General features: G+C 35.2%; 3 protein-coding genes across 8 annotated transcripts; all 3 read right to left on the reverse strand.

The window, feature by feature from the left end:
• Positions 1–1,595: 1,595 nt before the first annotated feature.
• Positions 1,596–5,360, reverse strand: LOC113767580 (serine/threonine-protein kinase 38-like). 6 transcript variants are annotated; one of them, XR_003468028.1, is made up of 6 exons: positions 3,818–4,796; positions 3,546–3,649; positions 2,640–2,721; positions 2,485–2,569; positions 2,304–2,387; positions 1,710–1,917 (listed from the first exon to the last, which is right to left on the reverse strand). XR_003468028.1 is itself a non-coding variant. In XM_027311727.1 (5 exons), the coding sequence occupies exons 3-5, from the start codon at positions 2,530–2,532 to the stop codon at positions 1,693–1,695; spliced, it is 357 nt and encodes a 118-aa protein (XP_027167528.1). In that variant the 5' UTR covers positions 2,533–2,569; positions 3,818–3,873; positions 4,894–5,360; the 3' UTR covers positions 1,596–1,692. The 6 variants fall into 6 exon arrangements, 4 of the variants coding, with proteins under 4 accessions (XP_027167528.1, XP_027167526.1, XP_027167527.1 ...); XM_027311727.1 differs by lacking the exons at positions 2,640–2,721; positions 3,546–3,649 and adding an exon at positions 4,894–5,360 and having other exon boundaries at positions 1,596–1,917; positions 3,818–3,873; XM_027311725.1 differs by lacking the exon at positions 3,546–3,649 and adding an exon at positions 4,894–5,360 and having other exon boundaries at positions 1,596–1,917; positions 2,485–2,721; positions 3,818–3,873.
• A 2,514-nt stretch (positions 5,361–7,874) lies between these two features.
• On the reverse strand, positions 7,875–9,415 carry LOC113769006 (tabersonine 16-hydroxylase 1-like). The gene is made up of 3 exons (XM_027313496.1): positions 9,128–9,415; positions 8,362–8,445; positions 7,875–8,234 (listed from the first exon to the last, which is right to left on the reverse strand). The coding sequence occupies exons 1-3, from the start codon at positions 9,413–9,415 to the stop codon at positions 7,875–7,877; spliced, it is 732 nt and encodes a 243-aa protein (XP_027169297.1).
• Positions 9,416–11,335: 1,920 nt separating this feature from the next.
• Positions 11,336–13,608, reverse strand: LOC113768179 (zinc finger CCCH domain-containing protein 13-like). Its single transcript, XM_027312436.1, has 3 exons — positions 13,438–13,608; positions 12,042–12,314; positions 11,336–11,749 (listed from the first exon to the last, which is right to left on the reverse strand). Exons 1-3 carry the CDS (start codon positions 13,492–13,494, stop codon positions 11,600–11,602), a joined length of 480 nt encoding a protein of 159 aa, XP_027168237.1. The 5' UTR covers positions 13,495–13,608; the 3' UTR covers positions 11,336–11,599.
• Between the last annotated feature and the right edge of the window lie 6 nt (positions 13,609–13,614).

Raw genomic sequence — 13,614 nt, forward strand, 5'->3', positions numbered from 1 at the left:
TCGCGCGATGGAAATATAAAATGCCCAGCCCAATTTTGTATAAAGCAAAAAGCAAAATATATGAAGTAATAAAAATAATAATTTATGCAGAAAAAGTATACTGATTATTAGTAAAATTCAAAAGGGATGGATCATGAAACATGTAGTCTATGGAATTAAACCTGTTCAATAATTTGTTTTGGATGTGGAAACCATTTACAAAAGAAATCGCAAAAAAAGATAGATACCATAGCAAATGATATAAACCAGAATCTACCTTATTTAGCATTTTTTTTAAATTAAGAATTAAAATGTATCAACAAAAGGCAAAGAAATAAAAAATATCGCTTTTCATTTTAATTAATATGCCTAGACGAAGCGAAAGTATTACAAAACAAAGACACATTTGTTTTCTATTTCCTCTTTGAACCAATTTACCTTTTTATCCACATTTTAAGCTCTTCATTTGTATATATTAATTTGAAACTTCAGATTACCAAGTTACAATTTTACCAAGAATTTGATAGTAGTTGCAAGACAACAGAGACAAAATTTAAATTAGCCGAGTTATTCTAGTAAACGAAATATGGTTCTGATTTTTAATTAATAATACGCTCAAAGAAAGCAAAATTATTACAAAACAAAAAAAAGCACACTAATTTCCTCTTTTCTTTTCAAGGTAATTCATTTATTTGTCTACAGTTTAAACCCTTAAGTTTTTTTATGTTGTCAGCTTTCCATGCTTTTCTCATTGCCGTGCATTACCATCAACGATGCATGGAGATAAGAAATTAGAAATCGATTAAGAGTTCTAAGAACATGTGCCCTTTATTTCTATACATGAATAAAAAATGAATTGATTTTTAGTTCTCTTAGTCCTGTTTATAAGATAAGTGTCCATTTGAAAACCAAGGCTCGGTAGTTACACATCTATTGTTGTAACTGTTCTTTTGGCATTAACCAAGGAGCTCTACTACTTTCTGAGTCGCCATAATGCTCACTTGGAGACTCCTGAACTGAGAAGTCCTCATCTTCCAAAAGGATTGAAGAATATTTGTTATGCAGGGGCTTACACAAGCCAAAGCCGGAAAGCGTCAGATGACCATTTTTATCAAATATTAGGTTGTTTCGTTTTATATCCCCAAACGAATTAGTGTTCAAGTAAATATCAAATTGCAGACGTGTATTATGCACAGAAATCTAAATAAGAACAAAAATAAGTTCATTTTCAAGCATGTCTCCACTACGTTAAGATATTCAACACAAATCCGTAACTCCAGAGTTTAAATATGAGCATCAAAATATTTTCAACTCATTGCAGCATCAATAATACCTTTGTAATACCAAATTAAGCAAAAAGTAGAAAAGGACTTCAATTATGGTGAAGCTACTGGGCATGATACATCAAGTCATGCTATAAAACTCACAAGTAATTAAGAAAAATTCCACTTAATTTGGACGCCATCAGACCTTAAACAGTTAACATATAGACAGTTTGGCACTTGAAGTCTGAGGAAAGGGCACTACCTATGCAGTCCAAGTATTTGTTTCAAAATTGATTTGAGGAATAGTCATGTGTACCCACATATTCAAAAAGAGACGCTACACTCTCCAATACACAAGGTAGTATGAAATTGGAGAGAAGGAATACTCTCCAATACACAAGGTAGTTCACTGCAATCACATGTATTGGTACCTATGTACATAATTATGTTAATGAATCGAATGTATAACAAGAATACTTTCAGCAATGTAGAATCTGGCAACATCTTCAGAAAGAATATCCTCTCTCATCAGCAAGGTCATGATGTCCACACCAGCTAAATATTCCATGATAAGGTACAAAAAATTTGAATCTTGGAAAGAATAAAAAAGTTTCACTATACACTGACTGTCAACCTCTACAAGCAAATTCCTCTCAAAGCGAACATGCTCAACCTGGAATGGAGTGAAAAAATTAGCAAGGACACAGGTACTCATGCTTGGTATACATTTTTAGAATATGGAAGTCAAGAATTTTATCATCTTTTTCCCTTCTTCCATGCATATAGCTATTGCATTCAGAATTTTCATTTGGCCAATCAAATACATAAATTTTCCCTATTACTATATCAATTTTGTAACTACTATTCTCTTCTTATAACCTTGGCTTTTGCATTTATGTTTGGATAATTTTCTTTCACAATTAAGAGTCATGAACGTGGCTCTTAAAATCTTAATAACTCCTAATATTAACCCAGCTGCAATTATGAGGTAGATACCATAAAATCTAGAAGGAAAACAACCAAATATGTTTACTGTGTTTTAAATTAGCAAGGTCTCACCTGTCCCTGCCTGAGCATATCTGACTTCCTTAATTTCTTCAAGGCAAATATTTCTCCTATATTTTCAGTACGACACGATCTAACCTGCATACCAACAAGCATGCTTGAACTTTTAGTATCAAAGCAATGTATAAACAAGTGATCCATTGAAATGTAGAGAGAGAGAGAGAGAGAGAGAGACCCTGTAATAGTCAACATCTGCATCAATTTCTTCTAGTTGGAATGACATTGCTCAACAAGATAACTATAACTTCATCTTTTACAGGCTACAGAGAAGTAAATGTGAGGAAATTTTTAGAAAATTTTGGAACCATGAACAGAATCAAGAGTTTCTACCGAGCAATCACTTGGATTGACAACTTGAAGCATGTCAGCTAAGAGATCCAGAACATCGCACATAGACTCTATGCTTGACAAACTATAACCACAAAAATAATCCAAAGTCAAACTATAAGCTAACCAAAAAAGATAAAGTAAAACGTATCAGATATAGAACACAAGATTTAGGAATATTGTGTAAAAATTTCAAAGGTAATATTAACCTTAAATTTTCCATTTCTGCAGCCATGGCTGCATCAAGCCTAGTAGAGGAATTACTTGGCATTCCATAACCAGGCTGTTGATGTCATGGTGTTGGATGCATCATAGGCAGTGTAAATATAGGAGCAGTATCTAATGAACACTTGGGAAAGCCCACACTCGAACACTAATACATGCAGAATCACAGATAACATGTAATAATCAACGTGGCTGCAAAGTGGCTTATGCCAAGTTAGGCAATAAACAACATTCATAGAACATTATGCAATTAATGGGGTATTGCTGAAAAGAAGTCATTTGTCAGCTTCATTAGAGTGCCTTCAAGGCCTGCTATAGTCTACAATGTAACATCATGCTTACATTGTTTTCTCATTTTTATTTTTTTTAATTGTTCTTTATACATAAACTATACAACTTGCTCTTTCTTAATTTAATAAATTGTTATTCCACAAATCCAGTTTATCTTTAATAAATTCTATTACTTTTGAGTTGAGGGTGTATCAGAAAAAATTCTGAAGGAAATATGACAAAACCGAAGCAACACAATTCAGCATATAAAATAGCTATCACCAAAATAAAATTCAGATAATAAAAGCATTCAAAAACTAATGGAATCAAGCAATAATAGAAGCTTTATAAACCAACATATAAGCCCATAGATTCCTAAGCAAACAGTCAGCTGTAATGCAAAATTTGACTTACCCTTAAGTCCTCATACCCCCAGTAATCCTGGGAATATTTTCCTCCAGGGCCACTTGCCAAGAGTCAAACAACAACAGTATTTTGTCTCTAACATGCATATCAGTCTGCAAAAAGAGTTGAAACAACTCCATTGGACTGAATCCTAAGTGACAACTTAAGCATGCATCCATCCAAAAAGCAAATAAAACTTGAGATACTTTACAGGTAGGGAAATGAAGGTCCAAAAAAGAACTAAGATTTAAAAAAAGAGAAGAAAACGAAACAAAACCAACCTCAATTAAATGACTTCTGAGGGCTTCAGGTTTCGTGGGTCATATCTTTGTTAATCCTGAAAATAGGTAACGTTAAGCATTTTGAAGGCGCATACTTAAAGAGTATATAAACTTCCACAGTCTTAGTAGTGCAATTGTACAGCATTATTAAAAAGACTTTCTAACTACTCAGCATTCAACTATTTGAATGTGATCACTATTAGAGACAACAAACTTGCAATTTGTACATACTCTATGGCTCATGCCACAGGCAATGCTGTTTTCATCATTGATAGATCATATACGGACCCATGAAAGATTCGAAGTTGTAATTTAACAGGAGCACCCTAATGAAGACACCCTACTTTCTTATTCAAATATGCAATATCACGAGCAGAGGATATCGACTCGAATAAAATCTTCTTACAATGAACTCACAGGCATGCGAATAACAGAAATCCAATTGAAGCCAAAATATTAGCACGTTGTGTCATACTTTCAGAAATGGCTAGTACAGCCCCAATCAAAAAAAAAAAAACCACACATGCAGAGTTATAACGTAAGGGAAACTAAAATGTTTATCAACACTCAGACTCACAGTCCCTTGCAAACGAAGAAGAGGAATAAACTTGAAGCAAAAGGGGTGGAAAAGAAACACCAAACCACCAGTTTTTCAAAAAAATCCTCTGAATAAGCAAAAAATACAACCAGCCAAGGGGGAAAATCACTAAATCACCAGTTCTTCATACCCTAGAATTTGAAGATATTTTGAAACACCAAACCAAAACATCACAAAAAAACAAAGGCATATTCAGATGCAGAGATACAAGAAGAGAAGAGAAAAGAAAAATCCCTTGAAAAATAAAAAAAAATACAACCAGCCAAGATACCAAAAAACCACTAAATGACCAGCTATTAAGCCCTAGAATTTCAAGATATAACATCACAAAAAAGCAAAGACGTCTTCGCATATAGACAGCGAAATACTGCTTGATATTGATATTTCACCTGCAAAAACAAAAAAAAAAGAGGAGCAAAAATTTAAAAATAAAAATGAAGGCGAGGGAGTGGAGATCCTGGGAAGGGCAACGATGAACCTGAAATTGAGAGAGGCGGAGGAGGAATCTCAGGGCTGGTGGGAGAAGGGAAACTTGTGATGGTGGGTGTAGGACGAGTTGATAGAGGACAGGGAGACGATATAGTGGCAGAGGAAGAGAGAACGAACAGAATATGAGGAGATGAAGGGCGAGGGGGCGGAGATCTAGGGAGGAAGGGCAAATGCCGATGACGGCGAGGATCTTGCGGTGGGATTCAAAGTCCTAGAATCCCAGGGCTGATGGGAGAAGGAGAACTTGTGATGTTAGGTGTAGAAGGAGCTTATAGAGGTGAGGGAGACAATGTGGTTTGGTGTAGAATGAGCTTTGTACCAGAAGTCCTAGAATTGGCAGAACGGAATACCACACCGCAACAAAGCTTTGTACCAGTCTGGAGAGCACGCGGATAGGTGACAGAGCAACATATTGTTGTGGAAAGAAGAGAAAGAGAAAAGAGGAAAAAGAATGACAGAAGAAAGAGAGAGAGAGCAGCTGCAAAGAGAAGGCAGCGGGAAGAGAGAAGGCAGCGGGAGCACATGGGATACTGGCAGCGAGGCCAGGTGGGAAGCTAACGCGCAAGGCGCGAAAGACTGAATGCTTCCAATCCACGTGCCGAGCACGTGAGAGGACGACGAAAGTTTTGGCTGAATGCTGGTGGGACGTTATCTACTTATGTTGAAAATGTAATTGATCAACATTGTTAAATTGACTACAGCAAAATTCTTTCATGGTTTGTCATCTTTTCGGGATACATATCGTGTATTTAAGATTGAAGATACCTCACATACAAATTTGTAGACCATGAAATTGGTATCCCTAATTATCCTACATAAATTTTTTATTGTTTATTCTTTTCGCCTAATGTGCTCATGGACATTTAACAATTAACACATTGCTTTGTCCTAATTAGAGTATCACAATTCCAAAAGTGATAATTCAAATGCTTATTTTTCCATTATACAGTTCTGCTTAAATTTTTTTAGGAAAAACATTTGAAGCGTCCCTCACATTTTGTCAAATAAAATTTTTTGTCCTTCACTTACAATTCCGCACAAATTTTTGTTTTGGAAAAAATATTTAAAACGTCCCTTACATTTTGTTAAACAAAAATTTTCATCCTTCACTTTAAAGATGCTAATTTTGTATTCCTTAAAAATTTAAATTGGCAAAATTTAATCCCAACCTAACTTTTTGACCATTTTTAGTCTGAAATCACCATGTGACCTATACATAGTAGTTTTTTGTACAAAAAAGCAAGATTGTATTTTTGTAGTGGGAAAAATAAATATGAATTGGGCTAGATTTCATTTTTTATGGGACAATAAATATGATTCAGGTGAGTTCCTACATTTTAGGAATAAAAAATAATACGAATTAGGTTATTTGTTAAACTACAATCGAGATCTAACTTTTTTGCTCAAGAAAAAAAAATTATGTACTGGTCACGTAATGGGTTCAGGCAAAAAATGGTTAAAAATTTAGGTTGGGACCAAATCTTACATTTGTAAAAGATGTAAAGTTACCAATTTAAAAGCGAAAACCGAAAAAATTCATTTGGTTAAATGTGAGGGATTTTTTCAACATTTTTGTTTGGTTCAAACCAAAAAACTTGCAGAGTAGGACTTCAACAACCCATTTACGGGGTTTGCAAAGAAAAAGAAAAAGAATAGAACTTTAATAAATTGATATATTTCACTCTACTTCAAATTAAAGGACCCACGTAACAATATATGCATATAGAGACCCTATTCACGCTGTCAACCCCTTTCAACCCCGCCATTTTCATAAGCTGGTCTATATAAAGAGAGGTGTTTACCTTTGGTTTCTCTCCTCATTTCACATCTGATCTTCAAATAGCAGTATTAACAGGTAATCAAACTCATTTTATTTGAAATTTAGTTTAGATTTTTTACTAAAAATTTCTATACTAATTCAGTGGTAAGAAGAAGAAAGGTAGTTGTTTGAATTGCTAATCTTGCTTTCAATTTATGATTTTTTTAAAATTTAACTTAATAATTTGAATTGTTAATTTCAACTATTTAAGTAAACAACTTATGAGTTTTTTAAAATTTAACTTAATCATATGAAAGTTCTATTTAAGAGATTAATTTAGAATACTATTAATGGTTATACATGTTTGTAACTCTCAAAGTTTCCGCATCAGCAATCTTTGATATTTTCCTCCATTATAATTCTCCTTTCAACCAATTATAACGGGACATTCTAATTCTCCTTTGAATCAACCAAAGTCGGACAGATCAAAGATTTTAGTCTGGGAGCAAACAACCATATGTACATACAAGTTGGGAGCAAGTAACCATATACATATAATTTCTCAATGGGTTTGTAACTCTACACCATTTTGTTTTTATAAATTGACTAAACTTTTGGAGCCATTCGATTTGGCAAAGATATACAACACATTATAAAATGTGTTTTGATTCTAGAAGATTTCTTAATTTCCAGTATCTTTCAATCCAAGATGGGACACGGGAAATATTTAACAACGTTGGTAATTGTTAATTACTTGTCTCTCTAGCATCTCTAGGTTTATGCAAGTATCATCACAGATATTTAAAAAAAAAAAAAAAATTTATAGTATCATCACAGTTATTCACGTGAAGGATCATTTTTACCCCATATTTAAAGAGGAGATTTGTATCATATCATAAATTGTGAATTGAGATCTAAGCAAGAACGCAATCAAATAACAAAAGGGAAAAAAAAAGAAAAAGAAAAACACAAATACTGGAAAAAGAAAAGAAAAAGAATCTAGAACAGAAATTGATTATCTTTTGAATTCCAGTGCCATTAGCAAACATCACAAGAATCTAGCAGTGGAATGCTGCATTAGCAGCTATAAACCTATAACCTTCCTGATTATGAACCAAAATGTGCCCTCACACAAAGCATGATAAACATAAAAATAATAGTCTAATTATCCATTCTCAAGCAGGAGCGACTGTAAGGAATTGGAACCGAGATCAGATCATTTGTTTCCGCCTCATTGTCACCCCAAATTTCTCAGTCATGTCCAGTTCTTCTTGGTTCAGTTCACCAGGCAGCTTCAAATCAAAATGGAACAACAATTGTGCAAGCATAAACTCAATGCTTTGTAGAGCAAATGATATTCCAGGACAGATCCTTCTTCTTCCAGCACCAAATGGGATATGTTCAAAATGCATGGTTTCCTTATAATCTATTTTAGAGTCAATAAACCGCCCTGGATTAAGTTTCTCAGCCTCAACCCTGTGCCTGGGGTCCCTTCCAATTGCCCAAAGATTAGTGATTGCTCTAGCCTTGGCTGGTATTGATTTTACATTGCTCGCCACATTCTTTTGAAACTGCTAATGGAACACTACTACTAGGGTGTAATCTCAAGGTTTTTTTGATGATTGCATGCAAGTACTTTAGCTCATGAAGGCCTTATTCATCTACGTTTTCTTTCTCCTGATCAAAGACATTTCTTACCTCATCTTGTGCCCTTTTGATGACTTCTGGGGGTTTAATCAATTCAGAAATTGCCCACTCTAAAAAACCACAGATGCAACATACCTACATTTTAATTATTCATATAATATAGCAACATAAAAAAAAACCTATAAAATATCTATTATCATGTTGTTAAATTGTAGATGAACATTTGATGACTTTAAATTAAATCCATAAATTAGACCTACTTGACAAAACATAAAAATTAAGACTCTAACCGAAATTTAAGAAATGTGTGATGACATTTATAGTTGTCTTATTGATTGTGATTTAAAAATGTGCAATGTGTAATTTAAAAAATTTATGTCCACTTATTGATTGTAATTTTAGTATGAACATAGAATTTAATCTCTATTTTTAAGAATGTTAGAGCAATGGTGATGGTAGTGGTGGGCTACATTAGGCAATAATTAACAATTAGTAGGTTTTGAGGTGAGTTGGAGTCGTTGGACTGTGTTTGCTTTGTTGGTTTGCTATGTGCAAGAAGTTAAAGATTAAAAATTTTATTCTTTTTTTGTAAAAAGTACATGTCATTGGGCCAATATTGTTATGTAAACCTAAAAAGTGAGTGAGGCATGTGTAATTTTGAAACTTGAGGGAAGCTCCTTGAAATTGCCGGAAACCTCAAGGGAGGTTTCTGAAATCGCCCCATACAATAATGCAGTGCAAGAATAATCCTTAGATTAAAAATTATCTCCTTCCTATATACTAGCTAGGAAGGAAAAAAGAGATTTTGAGTTTGTACTTCACTCGCAAAGATTACGGCTTTGCTGTTCGTGTCGGTCAATTGAGGTTCAAAGTCCCCACGTTGTTGAATTTTAAGAAGCACATCAACATGATCCTCATATGCTTCTCCACTTTCCTGTTTTCCCTCTCTGTGCTTCTCTTTATGCTGCATCAAAATCTTTTCATGCATTTCATCACCCTGTTTTTGCACAAGCTCCAGCTTATAACGCATGATACTCATGACTTGTAGTAATTTGGCAGAGGGAAACATATCAGCCAAGCTGAAACCATTTGAATACTTATTCATTTTCTCTATAAGTTGAACATATCTTTCTGTATCTTCATTTCTTTTTCCCAAATGCAATACGTCCCGTTATCCAATATTTTCAGTCCTAGCAAACGGACCCTTAGAGTATTCAAATCCCTTGCACTGCATGGCCTTGCTACTAGGTTAACATAAATGATAGATTGCCAAGAAAACTCAGGCTTCAATGCTTGGTTTTTCTCTCTTTAGCCTTCTTTGGACCTGACTCTCACACTCTTGGTGCTGATTTTCGCAATACTCGTCTCGGAAAAGTTAATAATATAGAGGACTTACAGAAGAAGAAGAATACAACAGAGAAGAGTTTTTGGGAACCTGATTGATTTCATTCTTGTTTTGGATTAATTGAAGAGAGAGATTGTGATGAAAGATTCGATGATTTATACGCATTGTTTGATTATACTACCTTTGGTTTCAGGCATTCTTCTGCACCTGTGGTTGTAATTCGGTGATACAGTAAGCAAAACCTCAATATCGTCATATTCTTCTGCTTGTTATTTGTTGTTGAAGGGTATAAACCATATAATTATATCACATTTAGTTTAGGATCTAAAGATAACCTTTTTGGCTTGCATGTTACAGATCAAACTAATCAACAGGCAGTACTATTCCTCACACGCTTTGTTCACAACTACTCAATTTTGTGCGATCAAAATGCAGCTGGAAAGTAAGGTATATGGTGCTTTAGCTTTATTGTTCTTGAATACCTGATTTCCAATTACTCCAGACTCAAGAAACAAACTCCAATGATGCTGTGTTCCTGCAATGCTGCTGAGTTCATTTCTTCTATCCTTTTTTTTGGGGGGGGGTAGAGAATGGAGTGTGAAATATTTGCAAGAACAAGTTAACTGGGTCTCTCCCAGTTACCCCTAAAATGTCTGCAAAAATCAAAGGACCTAATCCAACGGGTGATTAACTGCCAAAAATTCAAAGGTGTTCTGGATTCGACACCTAAATTTGCTAAGAAATCTGCACAAATGTCCCCCCCCCCCCCCTCCCCGCCCCTCTTTTTTTTCCCTCCTCCAAATGTTTGTCGAAATCGGACTTGAATTCCCTACCAGCAAGTCTTACAGTTAGCTATTAAAGCTCAAAGACGAGGCGCTGCACATTTGATGTTCTGAACAAGTGAGAATTATTTCAACGTGATTGTACTCTCAATCTTGGTGCCATTGGAGCAAAGCAAGTGAACAAATTATAATTAGAATATCTGAGGCACTCAACGAAGAACTCAGCAGGGTTTTGAGCAGTGCAGGAGTCTTTGAATTTGCCAAAGCTCATGGTTCATCTTCACATTCTACCCACCAAATCTTTCTCCTGCAGCAAGGAGGGAGGTTTTAGTCATCCGGCAACTAATTCTTCTGCTGCACAGACAACGTCGCCTCTTAAAGCAACCCACTGAATCTCAGATGTCTTTACTATAATTAATGCCATCCAGAAAACCCCTTCTCACTTCTGAGAGAATTTATTGAGGTGAAACACAAGCACTGCAACCGTGCAACTGCTATTAAAGGTTCAGAACTGTGCCCGATCCGGCTGTCCCATAACAGCTGAGCCCTCATCCTTGACACCAAGTCCACAAACCCCACGACTATAAACACCAAGACTACCTCTGCAATAGTATCGGCCATAATATTAAGGTCTCTTCAACTTTAAGATCGGAGATAAAGGTACAAAGCCAGCACAATTCCCTTCTCATATATGATCATTACCAGTGACCATTGCTGCCAAGTCTGTAACCATAGAGCACTTCTTTATGACCACAAGAGTGCGCGCACACAAATACGCTCAGATGTAAATGAAGTTTATAGATAAGCAGCAGATTAAAGTAAATTGGTTGCTACACTATAGAGCACTTCTTTATGACCACAACTACAGTTTATGCGCACACACAAATACACTGAGATGTAAATGAAGTTATAGATAAGCAGCAGATTCAAGTAAATTTGTTGCTACACTTACTATAAAAAGATATTTTACATATCCTATTTAGCTTGCGCTTTAATAATTTAACAACAAAAAAGAAACATCCTAACATCCTCCTGAAGCTGTATACAGTTGAGTTTAAAAGGAAATAAGTTTCCAAGGCCTAAAAGAATCCAAAATCCAGGGACAGAGTTTGATCCTAGATATTACATGTACTTGACAACAGAGATTTGTCAACATGCTGATTTAAGAGAAACCTGCTTCCATTTCATTTCTCGCCATTCTAACTCCACCAGAAGCTACTGATTTGCCCCAATTTTCTGGATGGTCAAACTTGCAAGCAGGACCAAACTTGCAAATGCCATAACGGTTGTAAAACGAGCAGATTGATTGATCCTAAATCACAAGGGAAAAACAGTAGAAGGATCAGATGGAAACCACATCTATTCCAAACATAATTCATATCAAGAGACATCCTTGCAAGAAAGTTAAAACAACCCTCCAAATAATGCTGGAGGAGGATTAATCTAAGAAAAAAAAGAAAGAAAACCAAGCATGGACATTATTACAGGAAGTAAGCAATTAATCCTCTTGTTTATGCTTAATTTAAAAGAATATAATTTAGACCTCACATTATTAAGGGAGAATCTGTAAGTTGTATCATTATTTTGCTTGTCCTACGACTTACAGGTCTCAGAGGCAAACCCTTATCGCTAAGAGCACATGATGTTGACTTGGAACTTTGAAACTTAGGATGGTTAAATCTGCAATTAGCTTTGTATTTACAGTCTCCAGTTTTCAAGAAATAACTGCAGTCAGGCTGACCAGGTCGCTGAGGATATTCATCAACTGGCATTTGCTGTTGGAGCGGTGCATAGAAATTGGTCTCAGATACTGGGTTGTTCATTGCAAATGCTGGAGGTGTGGGTAAACTCCTCTCCGATGTTGGGTAGACCGTAGCCTTAGTCAATGGAAAGGAAACAATCATACAAAGCAGACCATTATACAAGTTTCAGTGAGTCAAGAACACCAACTTTCAAGGAAAAAATTGCTGATACATCTGTTATTTGCTACACAAGAACAATGGTGCCAGAGAGCTAAAACTAAATATAAAAACCTTGGAGCTTCATAGGCAGTAACAAGCATACAGCAGCTTATATTTACAATGGAAATACTTCTCCATGCAATAATTAACACCTTCACCTTACCAACTACATAATGAAAGTCATGAATCTATTGACTGTTTTCTCTCTCTGTTTTATGTATTTATTTATTTTTTTGTTGGTTGCATGTTCATAATCTGAGGTTTCATAGTGTTTCAAACAAAAATTGAGATTTATTTCCTCTCTGCAAATTGAGCTCAATAATTTTCTCTTACCTCTCTCCACATTGATCCCTAATTGTTTGAAATGTTTCTGCAAACCCTTTTATTTAAGGATGGATTTCTCTTTTCATGCCATGGGAACATTTTTTATAAGAGATCATGATACATTAGGAGTAAATCCACTTCAATAGCACTATTTCTCGCATATGCATGCATACCATAAAAAAAAAAGGAACAACAAAGCAGTTAAAGATAAATTTGTATGCAGTGGTATTAACATGGGAATGAGAGCCTATTGTCAATTTTCAAAAGAGATACAGAGAACAACAATCATTGTTAACTTCAATTAACTTCAAAGTCCTGAAAAAAAAAAAACACAGCCTCTGAAGATCTTCATCACAGTAAAGGTGAGTAAAAAGATTGTCCGCCGTGGCACAAAAAGATAAGAATTAGTTTCTTCATCTCAATTATAACTAAGAATGCACTTGTTCACTACACTATTACCTCATATGTTAAACCTTACACATTGACAAGCACAAATTGGAGACAGAGACGGCAAGATTTTCAAATGCATCAGTGACATCTAATTTATCAGATGAAATTCATATATGGTGTTCAACAAGCAAAGATAACACCATCTGTCAGATACCACCCACAATTTGAACATCAGATGGACATTCAACAAATGAATCTTACAATAAATGTCATCAAGCAGACAAATGCAGTGTAAAATAGAGAAGTGATGTCAGAAACAAACTACCTGATACCCATTCCATTCAGCATTTGAAGGCATGCCTTGGGCTGGTGGAAATATCATTGATGCTGAAGACCAGGATGAGGCACTTGTCTGGGCAGCACCATGCAATTGAGCAGATCCACCAGCAACAAAACCCGAAGCATGGTCGTTTCCTGCTACAGAAGTAGGATCAGGATGGTT

This window comes from Coffea eugenioides, chromosome 4 (genome assembly GCF_003713205.1).
Source record: "Coffea eugenioides isolate CCC68of chromosome 4, Ceug_1.0, whole genome shotgun sequence".
NCBI lineage: Eukaryota > Viridiplantae > Streptophyta > Magnoliopsida > Gentianales > Rubiaceae > Coffea > Coffea eugenioides.